This window comes from Coenobita brevimanus, chromosome 38 (assembly GCF_032717465.1).
Source record: "Coenobita brevimanus isolate Jiangsu-jjx chromosome 38, ASM3271746v2, whole genome shotgun sequence".
NCBI lineage: Eukaryota > Metazoa > Arthropoda > Malacostraca > Decapoda > Coenobitidae > Coenobita > Coenobita brevimanus.
The window spans coordinates 22,537,289-22,560,178 of record NC_136991.1 but is presented as its reverse complement, the minus strand read 5'-3'; the positions used below and the strand labels follow the sequence as shown (position 1 = coordinate 22,560,178).

At 43.3% G+C, this 22,890-nt stretch overlaps 1 protein-coding gene across 1 annotated transcript in view; it reads left to right on the top strand.

Moving 5' to 3' along the window:
- The window catches only part of LOC145396553 (teneurin-m-like), a 1,418,848-nt gene that overhangs the window by 993,600 nt on the left and 402,358 nt on the right, over positions 1–22,890 (top strand). Inside the window, exon 31 of the mRNA XM_080269929.1 lies at positions 16,026–16,281. Within this exon, the coding sequence (XP_080126055.1) occupies positions 16,026–16,281 (256 nt within the window). The remainder of the gene's footprint in view (positions 1–16,025; positions 16,282–22,890) is intronic.

Genomic DNA, 22,890 nt, shown 5'->3' with positions numbered 1-22,890 from the left:
TGGTGAGTGGGGTGTGCCTGCTGTGATGGATGAGAATGGCAGTGCATTAGTGGACACTTGTGCCAGGAGGAGGTTGGTGATAGCCAATACCCTATTCAGGCACAAGATGATCCACAGGTATACAGGGCGAGTGATGAGAAAAGTGGGTGGTGAACTGAATGAAAGAAAGTTAATGATTGATTATATGTGTGTGGATGAATGGATGCAAAGATGTGTAATGGATGCAAGAGCTTATAGAGGTTGGGGGAGTGGCCTTTCTGACTACTACTTGGTGGTGGCCAGTATCAAGATCCAGGCAAGATGGAGAAATAGAAAAAGGGAAGGACGGGAAGAAGGAGTAGTTGCAAGGAGAGTGGAAAAGTTACAAGAGGATGAGAAAATGGCAGAATATAAGAGAGAAGTAGCGGAACGATTGGGTAAATATGAATTGGAGCAGATGGGGGACTTAGAAGGTGTGTGCAGGATATTCACAGAAGAAATACGTGCAGCATGTGATGTGGTGTGTGGGGTGATGAGGAGACGAAGGAGGATGCAAGGAACAGCATGGTGGAATGGTGAGGTGAGACAGGCTGTGGCACAAAAGAAGAAAGCATACAATGAATGGATGAGAAATAGGGGCATGGGAGAAGTTGAGAGGCGGAAGAGAGAGTTATATGTAGAAAGGGAGAGGTGAAAAGATTAGTAAGAGAGAGTAAGAAGAGAGTGGATGAGGAATTTGGAAGGAATTTGAGTGTAAAGTGGAGGGACTGCAAGAAGATGTTTTGGGAAGTGGTGAAGAGAGTAAGACAGGGTGGCAGTGAAGTTAGCAGGGGAGTGAAAGATAGAAATGGTAGATTGCTAGTAGAGAAGGGAGAAAAAGTGAGCAGATGGAGAGAACACTTTAAGGAGTTGTTGAACATAGAGGATGGAAGGAATGCGAGTATAAGTGGCCGGGGAATGGCTGGAAGGAGGGAGGTGAGAAGACAGGAAGAAATCAGTAGGATAGCTGTTGTGGAAGCAATGAAGAAAGTCAAATTGGGGAAATCCCCAGGAATTGATGGAGTGTGTGGTGAAATGCTGAAGTATGGGGGAGAGATAGTAGTAGAATGGAGGTGGAAGATGTGCAGATTGGCCTGGGAGGAAGGTAGAGTCCCGGAGGATTGGAAGTCAGTTATAATTATTCACTTGTACAAAGGGAAAGGGGAAAAAGAAGTGTGTGGTAATCATAGGGGCATTTGTCTTCTTAGTATAATAGGAAAAGTGTATGGTAGGATACTTATTGACAGAGTTGGAGAAAGAACAGAGGAATTAGTTGGAGAAGAACAGGGAGGCTTTAGGAGGGGAAGAGGTTGTGTAGATCAGATATTCATTCTTAGATCTTTCGTGGAAAAGTTTCTAGAGAAGGGAAAGAAGTTGTATGCGGCTTTCATGGATTTGGAGAAAGCATATGACAAGGTGGATAGACAAGGATTGTGGAAAGTATTAAGAATATATGGAGTAGATGGGAAGTTGTTGAATGCTGTGAAGAGTATGTATGATGGTGCTAAGGCTGCAGTGCATGTGAATGGTGAACTGAGTGAATTTTTCTCTCTGAAGGTTGGGTTGAAACAGGGATGTGTCATGTCTCCATGGTTGTTCAATCTGTACATGGATGGGGTAATAAAAGAGGTACAAGGTAGGGCAGTGGATGTTGGAGTGGCCCTGGTGAGAGAGGGTAGTGTTTGGAAACTCCCTATACTGTTGTATGCAGATGATGCTGGGTTGTTGAGTGAAGACGAAGGGGGCTGCAAGGCTTGGTGGATGAGTTTGGGAGAATGTGTAAGAAACGGAATCTAAAGGTGAATGTAGGGAAAAGTTAAATGATGGTCTTTGAGAGAGGTGAAGTCAGTGAATGTACAGTGAGGTTGGATGGTGAGGAAATGGAAAATGTGAGTACGTTTAAGTACTTGGGCAGTGTGATGAGTAAGGATGGAAGTTTGGAGGATGAAGTGCTTGAAAGGGTACAACAAGGAAGAAAGGTTGTTGGTTCCTTGAAAGCAGTGATAAGAAACAGGGAAGTGAGCATGGAAGTGAAAAAGGTACTTCATGACAGTATTGTGATACCAACTGTAATGTATGGATGTAATGCTTGGACGTTGTTGGAGGGACAAGTCAAGAGTGAGAGCAGTAGAAATGAGTTATTTAAGAGGAGCCTGTGGAGTCACATGGAGAGACAGGCTGACAAATGAGGATATAAAGGAGCATTGTGGTGTGGATGTGGATGTGATAGGAAGCATTAGGAGGAACACACTGATGTGGTTTGGCCATGTGGAGAGGATGGAAAGAGAGACTGACAAGGAGGGTGTATGTGAGTGAGGTGGAGGGGGGGAGAGGGAGGGGGAGGCTGAGGATGAGATGGAGGGATGGGGTGGAGAGGTATATGAGAGAGGGGGGGTTTGAGTTGTGAGCAGTGCGGTAAAATGGCGGGGGACAGGGCGACTTGGAGGCGATTTGTTTGTGGCCACCCCAAACGGGATTGAGGCATCTGGCAATAGATAGATAGATAGATAGTACAGGGTACTTACAGCACGTCTGTGGCCGCCTCCTCTTAGGCTCTGGTAGTTGTGGAAATGCTCTTGAAGCATGTACAGTAATCCAGTGTTGTGCTACACTTAATTCTTTGCACTGTGAGTTATAATTGTTTGACACTGCACATTCTGTTCTTAATTGCATCACTCCAGTTTCAGCCGCCAGTTTCAACCGCCACTTTGCACTCCACACTTATTTCTTTCCACTCTAAATTCTAATTTCTTAACACTGCACAACACTGTAAATTCCCCTATGGTCTAGTGGCGAGTTGTTGTAGTTTATTCACTGTTTATTAACAAAAACGAGCACCTGCGGCATTCATTGCAATAAACATCTGCCCTCAACATTGGTTAGGCAGTAACTGGGGACAAGGTTGCCAGATCTGAGCTTGGCCACGTAACCAAACTCCTCAATTTTCATTATCAGATTTAACTTTTCATTACCAAATTCTTAAAGGAAGCATTTATTCTTCACTAATTACTGTATATGTATAAATGAAAATAATCAATCTCCTTATAATCAGCAGCATGTTTATTTTTACGCTATGTATGCTAGCAGATTAATCAAAGAGAGCAGACAGTCCACCATCTTCATTCTCTGTATCTTCATACATACGAAAAATCTGTTTGGTAATTGATCATGTTGAGTCACTACCAAACGAACTTTTCAGTACCAAATTGGCCCACATTTGGTAATGAAAAATACCAAATGGTAACCCTGACTGGGGAGAGGGGAAGGGGGAGGAAGGAAGGGGTGAAGGGGCTGTGGTGTAAACAGCTGTTCGGCGCTGCGCGGCAGTTTCAAATTACGGGTGGGGAAAAATTAGGATTTCTTGGCGATTTTTTTCCTTTTTTTGGCCGTTTTTGGGTTTCAAAGGTCCAGGCCCACAATATCCAGTAATTGGGGATTCTGGAAAGTGGGCATCTGGATTGTACAGGGATTACTGTACGCGAAACCCCTAGTGTGCGAGGAGCGGTTTTTAATATTTTCCTAACCAGAGTACGTGAGTCACACCCACGTGACGCGAGGCAGAAGGAAAAAACTGACCAAAACTGGTGTTTTCTGGTGTGAACCCTGAGAGCGACACCTGCCTCTCCATTATGCGAGGCAGACTCTGAACAACATACCCTGACAGCAGAACAGCAGGCAGCGAAAGTGATGGAGGGTGATTTACGAATGCCTAGGGTTAGTTGAATCCTTTGTGCCCTGAGTAGGTTCAAGGAGGAATTTGAGAGCATGGAACTGTGCCAGCAACGAATGGAAGCGGTTCTGAGTTCACTGGACAGAACCTTCTGCTACTACTCAGAGAAGCACCATCAAGAAATTAACAGGAGGAAACAAACCCTCATCACTGGTTACGTTCAGCGGCTACAACAAATTCAGGAACCCGAGGAAGCAGTGCCTTCTTCTGCAGATCCAATTTCTGGGGAGGAACTAGAGGATGAGGTGATGTTACTGGTGCCATCAATAGACTTCGAAAGATTCTTGGAGGAAGTGAGTGAGGTGGCATGTGAAAGTGTTGGTGAGGTGGGTGGTGCGGCTGGTGGTGCATCGGGTGGTGCAGGGGGTGCACACTAAGTGCCTCACCCTGCCTCGGAACCCGTTCTTATGTCCATCAAGCCTGTTGTCCTCTGTGATTAAGGTGAGCAGCCATATTCTTGTTACTTTTCAGTTATCTTGAGTAATGTACTGTATATGTCTTAGATATTTTCCCTCAGATGGGTCAAAAAGGTCTCTGATAGAGGGGGGGGTGCCACCCACATGATAATTTTCCCATTAGTTTATGTATTACTAGTACATGAAATCCTAGTATGTGAGCACCTCATATAGGCGCATACTAGGGGGTTGTACTGTATATTTGCCAGAAATTCTACGTCAGCCAGAACGTCCTTGTACTGTACTAGAACTTGACTCTCTCGAAAATGCTCCACTTTAGATACAGACTAGATACATAAAATCCATCCCAGACAGTTTACCAACCAACGAAAGCTTCAGGTCCAGATTGAATCCCTCCAGTTGTTTTGAAAGAGGGTTCCCCAGAACTTATGCCTATAGAGCTAAATTATTCAGACTATGCATACATACTTCTTCATAGCGTATTCTTGGAAAGATGCCAATATCTATCCAGTTCCAAAGAAAGAAAGTTCCTCTGACCCCTCTGATTTCAGACCAATAGCTATCACATATCTTGGTAATGTATTTGAGATTGTAATTAATTAGCCCATTGTTAAACATCTTGAATCTAACAACGTAATTATTGACAGACGTATGATTTTTGCCACGAAAGATCCCCTGTTGATGTAATCAAGCTCCTGATTCATACCATCCATCAGTCAATTGACCAACATGGAGAAAACCATGCAGTAGCCCTTAATATTTCTAAAGCTTTTGATAGAGTATTGGACTGTTCCCTGCTATCCAAGCTCCCATGCTATGGCCTACCATCTTTTGTTCCACTGATTTCCTCATATCTCAGTGACAGAAAGATAAAAGTAGATGATGTATATTTAAATCTCTGGCATGCCTTAAGGATTAATTTTGACTTCAACCCTATTCCTAATTCATATTAATGATCTCTTCTGTAATCTATAATCCCATTCACTTGTATGCAGATGACCCAACACGTCACTGTTCATTCATATTTAAACATCCATGCACAAAGTTTACTGTATCTAACTCACAACTTAGTACAGCAATCTCCATAAATCAAGACTAATTTAAGATCACTGGTTGGGGACAGAATATCATTGTCTCATTTAATGCTAGGAAAACCAAATACAGGTACAATAAACTCTTAATTATCCGTCATCACAGTATCTGGTCCATTACAATGCCTGGCGCTGCTGGCTAGGCTCTATTAAACCAGTATCTAGCACTGATAAGGGACGTAATTGGTGGTTCTATGCAATATCCGGCATTGAGGTGCATCAACCGCCATGTAAATAGTAGACAGCAGGCACTGTATTACCGTATTACAATAATCCCTCGATTGCCCAACGTAATAGAGCCAAAGGCATGTCCTGGTAAGGGCTCCATCCAGATACAGTCATTACTCATTTTGCGATGATTCGGTTAAGGATAATTTGCTACAACGATAATAGAAAAGTTCCACCCCAAAATTCAATTTACAAATAAATTTCCCGCTCTAACAATTTTCCCATCGGAAAGCGCCAGGCACACGCAAGGTGACTGCCGTTTGTCTCAGGCAAGATGGCGGCCCTGGCTTCCAGGCATTGTTATGGTTTAGGTCCCGTCACCCCTTCAAAGCCCTGCCTTTTCAACTTGTTCATGTGTGCCCCGTTATCGTCACCTCTTAGCCAAACATCGTACTACAATACTGTGGATTTGTGTGCCCAGTGGTAAGGTCAGTTTCAGTGTAGGCCCCAGTACTATGGTTGGTGCAGGTATGGGTCCCAGTGCTAAGGTTGGTGCATGTATGGGCCGGATTCCCCTCCCCCTAACCTGTTCCTGTCTGACTCAGAGGCTGATCACTAGTGCATGTAAGCACAGGCTGTCCCCCAGCCTCGGGGGGGATGACTTGGAGATGACTTGGACCAACACAGGAAGGAATGAAGGTGGGTTGGCATTTATGGTTCAGTCTTGGTTAGGTGACTTTGGGAAGTTGAGTTGACGTAACCCTCCTTTCACAATGGGTTTCAATCTCCAGATTTACAATAAAATCGGTATATGATAAGGTATGACCTGACGTAGCCCCATCGTAAAACGAGTAATGACTGTAATGGACTTCTTCCTTGGCCCCACTTTACACATAACCTAACTTTGAAAGTTGGTGTAAAGGGCCACTACAGTACATCATACAACTCTTGTTGCTGTTGTTTAACACTGCTGTATCTGGACAAGCAGACCTATAAGCGATAGCCAAGCAATTACCGTGGTCAAGCAGACCCATCAACCACAGACAAACTATCACCACTGCAGGGCCATACCCTGCAGTGACATGAAGAAAACATGAAAAACGGCTACACAGGAAAAATGCAGTGGGCACATAAAACATAAAGGTAAAGTGGAGTAAAATCATGGTAAAATAAAATAAGATCATGGTGCAGTACGTAAGCTAGAAGAAAATCAACGTCGACACTCATGATTCCTCTCAGGGAGTTGTGCTTAGTAATTCATTAGCTCCTTGACGCAGACTGTTGTACTGGTGCTGGTGAAGCTGATGCACTGCACAGTACATCCCATGTGGTCTAGTGGTTTACCCTGAAGAGCTTAGCTGGAGTCAGAGTCAAGGAGGATCTCCGGCAGTCAGCCCAGGGGAGCAGCTGTGGGACGTGGTGATGGACTGCCTACTGCAGGTGACTGAGGACAGCCACAAACTCACATCCAGGGCAGACACAGTGGCTGACGACGTGCTAGGTTGGGTTTTTGTCGCTGAAGGCATGATTTGATGCTGTGATGGTGGCAGAGAAGAGGTGGACTGGGTGTAGGTCAGAGACCTGAAAAAGGAGTCGATCTATGACTGGCGATTGGAGCAATGATTCAGACATTGGATGACTATCTGCTGCACAGAAAGTAGATCCTCCACAAGGCGAAGAGGCATCATCTCCCTGTCACAATCCGGGTGCCCGGCATACTCAAGCACCTGCTCAGTGTGTGCCCAATATGTGCTCAGGCAGGGGATGGCTGGAGTGCTGCAGTTCACCAGGTTGTCCATGTTGTCCTCATCATCCTCATTGTTTCCTTCTGGCTGGGCAGCAGCAACAGAAGTTGCGATTTCGATGTCAGATGTAACCTGAAAGCCAGGATCGCCCCATACTCGTTCAGCCACTCCTGCACATCATCGACATCCACAGCCTTGCCTGTATTCCGAAGCTGAGTGTGAAATTCGTACATGTCAAAGCCCAAAAAGTTGTGTCTGCTCTCGTGTCCCTGAAGGAAGTGAGACCAACCATTTTTGAGGGTTCTCATGGAGACTTCCTTTCATGCACTCACCCAATTGTACATGCAGGCTTGAGGTTGTAGTGCCACAGGTTTTCCAGTGTCCTCTGCCCTCGCGTGTCCAGCCCCTGACTCTGCGTGCCCTCGTCCTCAAGAACAGCCATCATTTTGTCCAGGAACCTCCATTGGTATAGCCTCTTCCTGGACACGAAAACACCTTGTTCCATTGGTTGAATTAGAGTAGTGGTAATAGGTGGGAAAATCATGCACCTAATGCAGTCATCATCTGCAACCAATTGCCTCATGGATGGATGTGCGGGAGCATTGTGCAGGAGAAAAAGAACCTTTATCTGGTCACACAGGCTTCCAGGTTCCTCTGTTTGATAACGGATGACGTCCTTGACAAAATGCCTGTGGAACCAATCTGTGAAGATCATGGAAGTAAACCAAGCCTTCACAGATTGGTACCACACAACAGAAAGGACATCCATTAACCCGCAAAGCAATGGGGCTGCTTTGCCCGACGAACAGTAGCAGGTGCATCCCATTAGCATTAGCCATCACAAAGCAGATACCCTTTGGTTGAACAACTTGTTGCCAGGCACACACTTCTACCCTTATCCACCAGGGTGTTTATTGGCACTTAGTGGTAGAAAGCCAGTTTCATCAGCATTATAGACTTGACTGAGAGTGAGGCCCTCTTCATTCCTAACAAATTCTGATGAAATTCCTCCACTCCTTCCTCATTATTGTCCAAAGCTTCACCATGGGTCTTACAATTTGTAAGGCCATGTCAAAGCTTGAACCTGAACAACCAACCTTCGGATGCCTTGAAGTCTGGGATGTTGTGAAGGTTGGTGAACTTCTCAACAGTGGCCTTCAGCTAGGTGCCTTGCACTAGCATGCCTGCAGCCCATTGTTGGGAGTACCAGATCAGTGTTGAACAGTTGACATCAGCAAGCTGGGGCAAACTCCTAGCCTTCCGCTGGACATTGTGTCTGTTCTTGTAGCCAAAGTCTGCCATGTATTGGGTGAGTTTGTCACTGGCTTTCCTGATGATGTATAGGGTTGAGCAGGCCAGGTTGTACTCTTTTAAGATGCAAGAAGTGGACCATCCTGCATCAGTCTTACTCAGGATCTCCTTCTTCTTTTCCAGAGTCAGCACGACTCTTCCTTTTAAGGAGCCATCATCACACCCTAGGAAGAGGCATGCAAGGAATAACAAGGCCTGAAGTTGGTAGAGACCAACCACAAAAGCCACCTTGTGCGCTGCCATAACAACTGTCCGAGAGGAGTTGTTCACTACACGGTCTCTGTGTGGGAACTGAGACCGACTGAGGGAGTCTCTAGTGGACACTGGGCAATTTATCCAGGTAGACAGGGTGATGCCACCAGGCTATTTCTGCCCGGTTTGCACGACCATAATTTCCACCCGGATGCAAGCATTTTGTGAGGATAGTAGGGAAAAATGTATGTATAATGATTTCAAACAGCCAGATCACAGCTTCCGGGTAATGGATTGTACTAGTGATGGCCGTCCGGATAATAGAGGGATTACTGTACAGTACAGTATCATTATTTTATTGTATTTTGTGCTCAATTTTCATCTTTTGCTCATGGGAAAGTTTTTAAGATAGAGGTTCAAGACAGATAGTAACGCAATATCTGGCTCGATGCCGAATTTTGAACTGGTGGGTGATACTATGCAATATCTGGTAGTTTGCTTTAACTGGCACGGGGCTTGGATAAGTTATGTTGGATAATTGAGAGTTTACCATACAGTATATACAATTTACCGACAGACAGATATTGTTAGATTCCCATATTACCTTCAAAGCTATCTCTAAAAGTATTGAAATTCTCTGTGTTTCACTTAACAGTGCCCTCAGCTGGACCTTTCATGTTAGAACACTTGGTAAAATCACTTCAAAGAAACTTGGATTATTGTACAGAGTCTGAAACTTCTTCACTGACGAGCAGTTACCTATAATTTACAAGAGTCATGTGCACCCTCGGCTGGAATATTCCTCACCCTTGTGGAGTGGATGTGGAGAGGTTGCACTGAAGCAACTGGACAAAATTCAGAACAAAGCTTTTAGAATTATAAATAACCCTGCTATTACAAATGAACTGCCTCTGCTACAAGAAGAAGGAATGTTGCCCCCCTTGCATTATTTTACAGATAGTTTTATGCCAAATGCTCAGATGAAGTTGTATCCATTGTGCCACCTCTCCACGCCTTCCCCCACACTACATAGGCATCTGATAGGGAATGACTGGACTGTCACATTGCCAGATTGCGGAACTTCTGCCTATCAAAATTAATTTATTCCCCAAACTGCATCCTTTGGAATTTGCATCCCCAGAAGGGTTCCTCTCCAAACTTCAACCTACGGCCGTAATGTGGTATATGGATTATTATTATTTTTTTAATCCTTTGTTTTTGCTTCCTCTGTTCATCTTCTGTAAAAATCATCATCATCATCATCGTCATCATCATTGTCGTTGTCGTCATCGTTGTCCGGACCTCCTTTCACACCCTAGGGCAGGGTGAGGAGTAGCAATGTCCAGACAGCCCAAGTTTGCCCAATCCACTGGGCCATTCTTCCATTCATTTATTATTCAAGCCCCCCAGAATCCTGGCTCTGTCTGATATGCCAGAAACATTCACCACATTCCATAGCATCACATAAACATATCCGATAGAGTTAGTCCAGATGCTGTCATGTTGAAAAGGGGTTCCAGATCCCTGATAATGCACTTCTCACAACATTCATCCAGCCAGTTCGATCTCTTGTCAGTCCCCTAGCCTCACTGACTTCTATAACTCTTCCTTACACACTCATCCACCATATCTCTCCACCTCCTTGGCCTACCTCGCCTCCTCCCTCCTTCAGATTTGCTCAGATATACCTTATTCACCACTCTGTTATTATCCATTCTCTCCACATAACCATACCATCTCAGTACACTCTCTTCGGTTCTGGTGTCCACAAACTTCTTTACTCCATATCTTTCACGAATCACATTATTTTGTATCCTATCCACTCTCTGTACTCCACATACATTCCTTAGCAGTCCCATCTCCACTGCTGTCACTCTTGACATTTCATTTTCATGCCACACCATAGTCTCACATCCATATGTTAAAGTTGGCACTAACACTCCTTCATGGAAGGCTTGTGCAGCTGCAACACTCAAGTCTCTGTTTCTTATCAAGGCCTTCATAGCACCAGCTACTTTCCTACCTTGTGTCACTGTTTTTCACTTCTTTTGCACATTTTCCTCTCATTTCTATCACTGTACCCATTTATTGGAATTCTCTCACCAATTCCAGTCTTTCTTCATTCACTGTAACATCACACTGGAAGTCTTCTTCTCTCTGAATAACCATCACTTTACTCTTTTCTACATTTACTCTTAAGGCATCACGCTTCAGATGTCAGCAAAACTCTGCACTAGTCTATCTGGTTCTTGTCTGGTATTTGCAAGTAGTACTGCATTATTAGCATGTACCAAATTTGAGATATTCCATCCATCACCATTCATTACCAATGCCATCCCTCTCTCCATTACTCATGTTTTTACTTCTCTCATCACCCCATCCATCTATATATATTGAACAACCTTGGGGACATCACATAACCTTATCACATGCCCACACCAATCTTGAACCATTCACTTTGACGTCCATTTACCCTTACACATGCTTCACTACCATCATAAAAACTCTTGACGGCACCTTACAGCTTACCATCTACACTGTTGATACGCAAGACCTTCCACAATCCTTCTCTGTCCACTTTGTCCCTTTTTCCTGATTCATGAATGCCATAAACACCTTATAGTCCTTCTCACCAGCTTTCTCCACTGTCTGTCTTACTGCAAATATTTGCTCCACATATCCTGTGCCACTCCTAAAGCCACCCTGTCCATCACTGACTAGGACATCTGATATCCCTCTTACTTTCTCTATAATAATTCTTCCATATACCTTCCGTACCACACTCAATAAACTTATGCCATGATAATTCTTGCACTCACCTCTCTCACCTTCATTTTTTGTACAGGGGTACAATCACAACCTTTTTCTACTCTACTGGCACAGTTTCACTCATCCATGCCTTCTTATATATCTCCAACAAGCACTTCATTCTATTCTTTCCATCACACTTAATTATCTCTGCATACACCTCATCACCCTCAGCTGCTTTCCCAATTTTCAGCCACTTCACAACGTTCTTCACCTGCGCGAGTGTCACATTTCCTGGCACTGCATTCCTTCTCTGCGCACCCCCAAAACCCATCATGTTTGCAGTTGCTTTGCTCTCTGTATTCCCATTTATCAGGCTTTCAAAATATTTTTTCCATCTGTCCCGTGTTTCATCCCCATGGGTTAATAATCTACCACTTTACATTTTCACTTTCACACTTCTTTTCATTGTCACTTCTATATTTCCGCACCTCTTTCCAGAATAACTTTCTAGGTTCAGAGTAATTTGCGTTCATGTTTCTTCCAAGATCGTCATTTACCTCCTTCTTTTTCCTCATCGCCAGTTTCTTTACTTGCATTTTGCTCTCAATATATTCAGTTTTTATTTCAATTGAACCCCTGGCCTGTAACCAGTCTTTCCACTTTTTCATGTTTTCCTCCACTACTTTCCTAACCTCTTCATCCCACCATCCCACTATGCCGTACCATTCCTATTTGTTGTTACACTTGCCACACCACACATTGCTTTAGTATTCCCAATTAAGCTTTCCCTTTACTGTATGTATTCCACAGGTTGTCCAGATCCATTTCATTCCAATTCATTGCTTCCGACTACCCCCAAGCTTTGGTCCTGTAGTGATGCAAAGCAAAAAAAAAAAATGCAATTTTTTTTTTTTTAGCTTTTTTTTTTTTTTTTTGCAAAAAAAAAGAACAAGTAGAAAAAAACTTTTTATTTTTTATTTTTTTGATAGGCAAAAATATTTCCTTTAAAGGTTATTACAGGAATTTACAGCCAGTCTAGCTTATGTGTGTGTCTAGCTTATGTGTAATAGAATTAGAACCATTTGAACTACAGATATTCTTAACTATACGTGATGTAACCAAATTATGTTTTCTATCTATCTATCTATTGCCAGACGCCTCAATCCCATTTGGGGTGGCCACAAACAAATCGCCTCCAAGTCGCCCTGTCCCCCGCCATTTCACTGCTGTGCTCCCAACTCACACCCCCCTCTCTCATATACCTCTCCACCCCATCCCTCCATCTCATCCTCGGCCTCCCCCTCCCTCTTCCCTCCTCCACCTCACTCACATACACTCTCTTCGTCAGTCTTTCACCCTCCATCCTCTCCACATGGCCAAACCACCTCAGTGTGTTCCTCATAACGCTTCCTGTCACATCCACATCCACACCACAATGCTCCTTTATATCCTCATTCGTCAGCCTGTCTCTCCATGTGACTCCACAGGCTCCTCTTAAATAACTCATTTCCACTGCTTTCACTCCTGACTTGTGTCCTTCCAACAACGTCCAAGCTTCACTTCCATACGTTAGAGTTGGTATCACAATATTGTCATGTAGTAACTTTTTCACTTCCATGCTCACTTCCCTGTTTCTTATCACTGCTTTCAAAGAACCAGCAACCTTTCTTCCCTGCTGTACCCTTTCAAGCACTTCACCCTCCAAACCTCCATCTTTACTCATCACACTACCCAAGTACTTAAACGTACTCACATTTTCCAATTCCTCACCATCCAACCTCACTGTACATTCACTGACTTCATCTCTCTCAAAGACCATCACTTTACTCTTCCCTACATTCACCCTTAGACTCCGTTTCTTACACACTCTCCCAAACTCATCCAGCAAGCCTTGCAGCTCTCCTTCGTCTTCACTCAACAACACAGTATCATCTGCAAACAACAGTACAGGGAGTTTCCAAACACTATCCTCTCTCACCAGGGCCACTCCAACATCCACTACCCTACCTTGTACCTCTTTTATTACCCCATCCATGTACAGATTGAACAACCATGGAGACATGACACATCCCTGTTTCAACCCAACTTTCAAAGAGAAAAATTCACTTAGTTCACCATCCACACGCACTGCAGCCTTCGCACCATCGTACATACTCTTCACAGCATTCAACAACTTCCCATCTACTCCATATATTCTTAACACTTTCCACAATCCTTGTCTATCCACCCTGTCATATGCTTTCTCCAAATCCATGAAAGCCACATACAACTTCTTTCCCTTCTCTAGAAACTTTTCCACTAAAGATCTAAGAATGAATATCTAATCTACACAACCTCTTCCCTTCCTAAAGCCTCCCTGTTCTTCTCGAACTAATTTCTCTGTTCTTTCTCTAACTCTGTCAATAAGTATCCTACCATACACTTTTCCTATTATACTAAGAAGACAAATGCCCCTATGATTACCACACACTTCTTTTTCCCCTTTTCCTTTGTACAAGTGAATAATTGTACCTGACTTCCAATCCTCCGGGACTCTACCTTCCTCCCAGGCCAATCTGCACATCTTCCACATCCATTCTACTACTATCTCTGCCCCATGCTTCAGCATTTCACCACACACTCCATTAATTCCTGGGGCTTTCCCCGATTTAACTTTCTTCATTGCTTCCACAACTTCTATCCTACTGATTTCTTCCTGTCTTCTCACCTCCCTCCTTCTCCCAGCCATTATGTTTTAATAACTTATTTAATAATATACAAGTTATGGAACAGGCTTCTATATACTGTTATTTCTTCTTCCCTAATCAAAGATATAAAAGGATAATAATGATAAAAAAGAAATCGATAGTGTAATGTGTAAACATTTACTGATGTAAATAATGTTTTCTACGGTTGTATCAACTGTACTGTAGGAAACTTGGTTAATTTCTTGCAGATTTTGGAATACATAAACACCTTGTCAATGCAGTTCGAATAGGTTATTGGGGAAATATTTATTGTATTTTTACTCTTTCCAGGACTGTCAGAATGTTTGACTAATTTCTGACCCCAAAAATATGAACTTTTGGCATAGAAAGTGGTATAAGAATAATCAAATATTTGTACCGGGAAATTAGAAAAAAAAAAAAAAAACATTAAAAAACCCTTTTTTGTAAAAACAAAATGAACATTTTTTTTTTTTTTTTTTTTTTCATCATTAGTCCTGTATTCATCTGCCATTTCTTTGATCCTCAGTTTCTCGACCTTCAATCTTTCTTCCTGACTGCTCCTCTCACTCCTGGTCCACCTCACTCCTCTCAGCTTGATCTTGCTTACAACAATCATATGATCTGACAGACTTCCACATCATCCTCTCACTGCCCTCGTATCATCAGCCATTTCCAGGATTGACCCCTCTACAAGTATGTAATCAATCAGGCTCCTTTCAACACAATCCCTGTTCCCTCTACACCATGTATATTTATGTGCAACTTTGTGTTTGAAATACGAGCTACAAATGCGCTACCTCCTTCCTGACACACTTGTAATCTCTCATCCCACTCTGCCACACCTTATTCATCAGCAAAGCAGTTCCTTCCTCACCCATTCACGCCTGATCTTACACATTTCACACCCTTCCTGTCCTCCGCGTCACACCCTTTCATCTTTATTTCACTCGGTGCCATCATGGCATATCTCACACTCTTGAACTCATTCACCACTTTCACTCTCTTGCTATCCTCATTCACACCTCTCACATTCCACATGGCCATGTGAGTCTGCCCATTTGGTTGGGGCCCTGGGCAGGTATTGAGACCTCTGAGGCTCTCCAAAACATTTGCCATGATCAAGTGATTTTAGATTGGGGAATCTCGGGGACACTTAACCCGGCCAAAAACTCCAGTTATATGGTTACCACGCAGTGTAGTAAATGGTTTCCTGCATACAGGAAACCATTTGACCTGTCACTCACTGTAAAGACTATAAGGCATCCCTACATTGAGTTAGGGGATGATGGGCACCCCGATCTACCAGCAATAATAATGATAATAATGCAGTAATTAAATATCCCCAGGAACAAGAAACTCAGTTTTTCTATGGAGAAAATGTGATTTTTTCATGTGAGTGTTTCATTCGCTTTCTCATCCACACCCACTGTGGTCCCACCAGGAGTGCTGTTCCCTTAGATATACACCCAAGAGATTTGTGTGATTAGTCTTGATATATGTGAATAGGCAATTATGGAATGGTGCGAGATGCATATTTATTAAATGCACTTAATATGAGAAATGAGACTTCCCTGCAGGAAGGGAGAGCAGTATGTGAATGTGGTCTGGACATGTCAAGTGCCTGGGGACTAAAAAGTTCATAAGGAGAGTGTATAGAAGTGAAGTCAGTGGGGTAACGAGGAGAATAATACTAGTATGGAAGTTAAAAAGAGTGCATGAGGAAGGATGGCACAGAATGATGGAGGAGAGTTTTGGTAAGTTGTAGTAGAGAGGCTTGGAAAATGTTTATGATATGGATACCCTGGATAAAGTCTGTAATCAGACATCTGGTAGTAAATAAGCAAACTCCCCCCCCCCCCACTTTCTCCTCATCAGAATTTTACTCCCTCCTTCAGGTATCTTGCAGAAGGGAGATGGACAGAATATATACCTTGGAGGGCAGCGGCGTCTAGTGACAACCCTGCTGGGCACAGGAGACCTTCGTGATGTGGTGTGCTCACGCCAGCAGTGTGAGGGACGGGCAGACCAGTCTCGCCTCTTGGCTCCCACATGTCTGGCAGCAGCCCCTGATGGTTCACTGTATGTTGGTGACTTCAACCTGATCCGTCGTGTAAAGCCAGATGGAACGGTCAACACTGTTGCAATGCTCAAGTGAGTTGGAGGAGGCAAGTTTGCATGGTGACAAGACATCAAGTGATATGTAGTAATAGGATGACATTGGTTTTCATATCTGCAGTGATATGGTCCCTGCAGGAATAGGTAAATAAAATGTAGGCTACATAATATGGTTGTCACCTCTACTGTTCATGATGAGCCAAGGTTAAATTATCAGTTGTCGGTCTGTCTGTTCTCAAGACTACTGCCTAATTTTGGAAGGATCATAATAAGTATTAAAGGTCTTTTCCAATGATCCAAAGGATGTGATGATAACATTTTCGTGAAATTACATTAAAGAACAAGGATGCGGTGGTAACCTTAACTAAATACCAGCTAAGCACAGCATGGTGGAGGTAAGTGCCCCTCCCCCCAACATTCTGGTTAAGTTATATCAAATAACAAGGAGAAGGATACAGTGGTAATTGTAACTAAATACTAGCATTGAACAGCATGGCAGAGATAAGTGCCCCCCCCCCCCAACATTTTGGTGAAATTACATCAAAGAATGATGATACAGTGGTAACTGTAACTAAATATCAGCTTAGTACAGAAGGCAGATGCAAGTGCCCCTCCCCCCTCCTTAACATTTTGTTGAAATTACATCAAAGAACAAGGATACAGTGGTAACTTTAACTAAGTACCAGCTTAGTACAGCATGGCAGAGGTAACTGCTCTGTTGACCATTCATTTAGTACACTGGGCTTCGTGTATCCCTGAAGGTAGGATGAGGGAAAAATGGCCTGTGGGCAGAAATTGTGGAGATGGGAAATAACCTTTTCGGTCCAATGATTTACTCATTTAATTCTTGCTTCAATCTGACAGTTCTGTTCAATGTAGGAAAGATCCTTTGTACAGAAAGGATTAATGAAAGCTGTGTATGAGCTGTACAGTGTGAAAGGTCCCTCCTGATACAGAGAAAATGATCTGAAGGTATCTGCTTGTCTGTCTCTCCATAGCCACCTACCAGAAACCTAGAAAGGGTGGCCACAGATGAATTTCCTCTGTGTCACCAAATTTTAACCATTAGGCTGCTTTCTCTCCAACTCACACCTTCTCATCCAAAAACCTCTCCAACCCATCCCCCTCCATGTTATCTTCAGTCTTTTCATTCCTCTGTCCTTCCCCATTCCACGTCACTCACATACACTCCTTATGTCATATCATTCTCCATTCTCTTCACATTTATTTGTTCATTCATTTATAAAGGCTTTAACATGCATGCATACTTCATCCATGGTCACCTAATGGTGACTCTCCATGCAACTTATCTATAGCAGCCTCTCTATTCAGTCCTTTATCCCTGAGGTCACACTCCATCACTTTGTCCCAGGTCTTTTTCAGTCTGCATATCACAACCTTACCCCCCAACATTCACACCCCATACCCTCCACACTTAGTTGTCATCCTTCATCCTCTCCATCTCAGTATACCCCTCTCCACATGTGTGCAGTGTGTTGGGGAAAGTGTGTAGAGACTGTTAGGTATGAAAGGATTGATCTCGCTGGTGGGTCTCTTGAGTATGTGGAAGAGTTTTGTTGTTTGGGGGACATGTTATGTGTCAGAGATGGGGTTGGAACTACCTCTATGGCTAGGGTAAAGATTGGTTGGAGGATGGTCATTGAAAGGCCTTTCCCTCCATTTTAAGGGGACTTTGTATGTGGCATGTGTAAGGAGTGTAATGCTGTATGATAATGAGATCTGGGCAATAAAGGAAGAGGATATTCATGGGCTCAAAAACACAGAAATGATAGTGATTAGATGAAGATGTAATATGTTCTTGAATATGCAACCTGGGGGGGCTAGGTTTACAATTGAAGAGTTGAGAGGAAGGATGGGACTGGAGTGTATTGATGGTGTGATGGTGTAACAGCAGGCAGGAATCCTGCCACTGCAACCAAAAATATGTTTCGGCTGTATGGATTCCTCAACTAGTCACTAATATATCAGCTACGAACCCCACAGCTGATCACCAATTTATACTGTATATCAGCTGAGTCGTGACCTCACAGTTCCAAACAAGATTAACATTGTGCCTGGTCGAAGTCACTTCCGGCTGACACACTCCAGCAAAATGTCTTCTCACTCACTGGAGATGGTGTGAAATCGGTGTAGAATCCTGTTGGAGCAACTTAGAAGGTAGCGTGTGCAGGTGAACTGAAACTGAGCAGATTTAAATCTCTGTTTATTGGCCACAGAAAGATACAACTGCGACACAGAGAGAGCTCAGAATTATACGTCCCTCTTGTTCAATTGATACGTGCGTTCTGCCCTAGCCGGCCGCCATCCCCTCTGGGTATGGCGCAGAGTCAGCTAAATCAGACGTGCTAAACCTCCAGAGACAACTGGGATTTATACATGAATAGAAGCATCATAACTTTACCATGAACATTATACTATCTATCTATCTATCTATTGCCAGGTGCCTTAATCCTGTTCGGGGTGGCACAAACAAATTGCCTCCACGTCACCCTGTCCCCCCCCCCCATTTCACTGCCCCGCTCCCAACTCACACCCCCCTCTCTCATATACCTCTCCACCCCATCCCTCCATCTCATCCTCAGCCTCCCCCTCCCCCTTCCCCCCTCCACCTCACTCACATACATTCTCTTCGTCAGTCTTTCACCCTCCATCCTCTCCAAATGACCAAATCACCTCAGTGTATTCCTCCTAACGCTTCCTATCACATCCACATCTACACCACAACGCTCCTTTTTATCCTCATTTGTCAGCCTGTCTTTCCATGTGACTCCACAGGCTCCTCTTAAATATCTCATTTCCACTGCTCTCACTATTGACTTGTGTCCTTCCAACAACGTCCAAGCTTCACTTCCATACGTTAGAGTTGGAATCACAATACTGTCATGTAGTAACTTTTTCACTTCCGTGCTCACTTCCCTGTTTCTTATCACTGCTCTTAAGGAACCAGCAACCTTTCTTCCCTGCTGTACCCTTTTAAGCACTTCACATTCCAAACCTCCATCCTTACTCATCACACTACCCAAGTACTTAAACGTACTCACATTTTCCAATTCCTCACCATCCAACCTCGCTGTACATTCACTGACTTCACCTCTCTCAAAGACCATCACTTTACTCTTCCCTACATTCACCTTTAGATTCCGTTTCTTACACACTCTCCCAAACTCATCCACCAAGCCTTGCAGCTCTCCTTCGTATTCACTCAACAACACAGTATCATCTGCAAACAACAGTACAGGGAGTTTCCAAACACTACCCTCTCTCACCAGGGCCACTCCAACATCCACTACACTACCTTGTACCTCTTTTATTACCCCATCCATGTACAGATTGAACAACCATGGAGACATGACACATCCCTGTTTCAACCCAACCTTCAAAGAGAAAAATTCACTCAGTTCACCCTCCACACGCACTGCAGCCTTAGCACCATTGTACATACTCTTCACAGCATTTAGCAACTTCCCATCTACTCCATATATTCTTAATACTTTCCACAATCCTTGTCTATCCACCCTGTCATATGCTTTCTCCAAATCCATGAAAGGCACATACAACTTCTTTCCCCTCTCCAGAAACTTTTCCACTAAAGATCTAAGAATGAATATCTGATCTGCACAATCTCTTCCCTTCCTAAAGCCTCCCTCTTCTTCTCGAACTAATTCCTTTGTTCTTTATCTAACTCTGTCAATAAGTATCCTACCATACACTTTTCCTATTATTCTAAGAAGACAAATGCCCCTATGATTACCACACACTTCTATTTCCCCTTTTCCTTTGTACAAAGGAATAATTATACCTGACTTCCAATCCTCCAGGACTCTACCTTCCTCCTAGGCCAGTCTGCACATTTTCCACATCCATTCTACTACTATCTCTCCCCCATACTTCAGCATTTCATCACACACTACATCAATTCCTGGGGCTTTCCTCAATTTAACTTTCTTCATTGCTTCCACAACTTCTGTCCTACTGATTTCTTCCTGTATTCTCACCTCCCTCCTTCTCCCTGCCATTCCCCAGCCACTTATACTCGCATTCCTTCCATCCTCTATGTTCAACAATTCCCCAAAGTGTTCTCTCCATCTGCTCACTTTTCTCCCTTCTCCACTTGTAATCTACCATTTTTATCTTTCACTCCCCTGCTAACTTCACTTCCACCCTGTCTTACTCTTTTCAACTCTTTCCAGAACATTTTCTTACAGTCCCTCCACTTTACACTTAAGTTTCTTCCAAATTCCTCATCCGCTCTCTTCTTACTCTCTCTTACTAATCTTTTCACCTCTCTCTTTCTTTCTATATATAACTCTCTCTTCCACCTCTCAACTTCTCCCATGCCCCTATTTCTCAACCATTCATTGTATGCTTTCTTCTTTTGTGCCACAGCCTGTCTCACCTCTTCATTCCACCATGCTGTTCCTTGCGCACCCCTCCGTCTTCTCTTCATCCCACATACCACATCACATGCTGCACATATTTCTTCTGTAAATATCCTGCACACACCTTCCACATCCCCCATCTGCTCCAATTCATATTTGCCCAATCGTTCCTCCACTTCTCTCTTATACTCTGCCTTTTTCTCATCCTCTTGTAACCTTTCCACTCTCCTTACAAATATTCCTTTTTCCCGTCCTTCCCTTCTTCTATTTCTCCATCCTAATTGGACCTTGATTCTGGCCACCAACAAGTAGTGGTCAGAAAGTCCATTATACACCTTAATAAAATAGTATTGATTACATGAAAGTATACCAACAAGGTAAATATTTCCCCCAAGACTTAAACATATATACAGTTCATATTTCTCTATCACCTTCCCTTAACTTTAGGTTTTGATTAAAAGAAGATGTCTGATTGCGCATCGTAACCCGAGCCACACTTTACAGTGAAATGGCGTTTGTTTGTTTATCATTCATACTACATTGCATATTGTTAATTATGAATAAACAACTTTATATGTAATTTGCAACAATAGTTTGAAACTACAACTAGTCATGGGAAACAATATTGGCACCAGAATATCGCTTGGCCACACCTTTCAACGTCCCCATCGACATTGTTGTCCTAACTACTGTGTAGCCTAACCAATGTGTAGGTTAGCTAACTATTTAGCCATGTCCACCTGCAATCCGCGAGTACGGATCCATGGTTTTCGTGAGTTTCTCATTCAGCTTCGTAGATAGTAGCCCCAAACACAAACACAGGACAAGACCACAACAAGTAGAAGACCAATGCCAGGACCAAATAGGAAGGAGAAAGGTATGAAGGGAGATAGGACAGTACATATAGTTCTAAATCAGTCTTGTTCAGGTGGCTGAGGAACTGTATCTCGTTGAGCATATGAGACAGCCTGTTCACATTCAAGGTAGAAACATTGAATGAAGGTAAAAAGGGTCATAACTGGGTCAAGAAATTCCCCAACAAGGCTAGATGATGCTTGTTAGGTAGAACTGCTATCCCTTTACTGTGTAACTCACAATAATCGGGTGCAACATAGTACCCCTTTACCATAAGGAAATGGTTTTGTGAGGCGTATGTGAGTGTTACGTCCTCTGTCTCAGGAAAGAAGTATTGTTTCGCATGTACATGAGCATGGAAAATTGACATTAGTTGAATGGGTTGGAAAGTGCAATGTTACAGTGCAGAGGAAGTGCTTGTGTCCAACAAGGTCATCTTACATTTCTCTACCCTTGACGGAATGAAGACAAAATGGAAAGCAGGACATACATGGAGATCAAGAAATGAAGCCTTACACTTCTCAAATTCATTCACAGTCGTTTTAGCTATATACCCTTTGTCATCCGACACAACTAGCACCTCTGGTCCCTCATTCAGAATAACAATGTATTGTTAGTAGTAGCAAAAGGGAAAGGAATGAACTGCCATGTATGGTATGTTACAGCATTCCTCATAGGCGCCAATATCAGGATGCCATCATGGGTCAACTGGGCCTCTAACAACAGGTAATAATATTCCAGTTGACTCACACCAAAAAGTGGCGTTAATCCATGCTTAACCATAGCTACGTCAAGAGCATCGATCAAAATGTGAGTAGAAAGCAATAAAGCATTAACCCTATTCAGACTTGCATCGATTAAGCCGTCCACCATATTGGCTGCATGCGACTCCAAAGCAGTGGTTAACTTGTCGAGAGCATATAAGTACTCAGCGATTAACACTAAGTTAGCCAGGGTTAGTAAGTTGGTTTGGATGTTGTTCACAACTCCTACGAGATGGTTGGTAGTATTAATTATCTCGTTAGCTTTGTTAGTGAACTCACCTAATTGTTCATACGTGTATACGATTAGCCTGTTATTCGCCTTTGCAGCCAATGTCAAATCATGCATCTGTCTACCCAATTGCACTACGTCCTTGTCTAGCACTGTACCACAAAGCTTTTGAGACAGGATACTTAGGAGATCCACAAGTCCTCTCTCAGTATGTGCATGGACATGCTTGGAAAGATCAGAATCTGCATTAGGTAAAGCGACATGCAATTTAGTGAGTCTGTCTGTGAGCCTAACTATATATCCAGTGTGAAGCTTGGTTATACCATGCAAGGTTTGTACCAAAGCTTCATTATCTGAGGTCGTCAACTTCGGGTTCTGGTTGAAAAACTTGCCGACT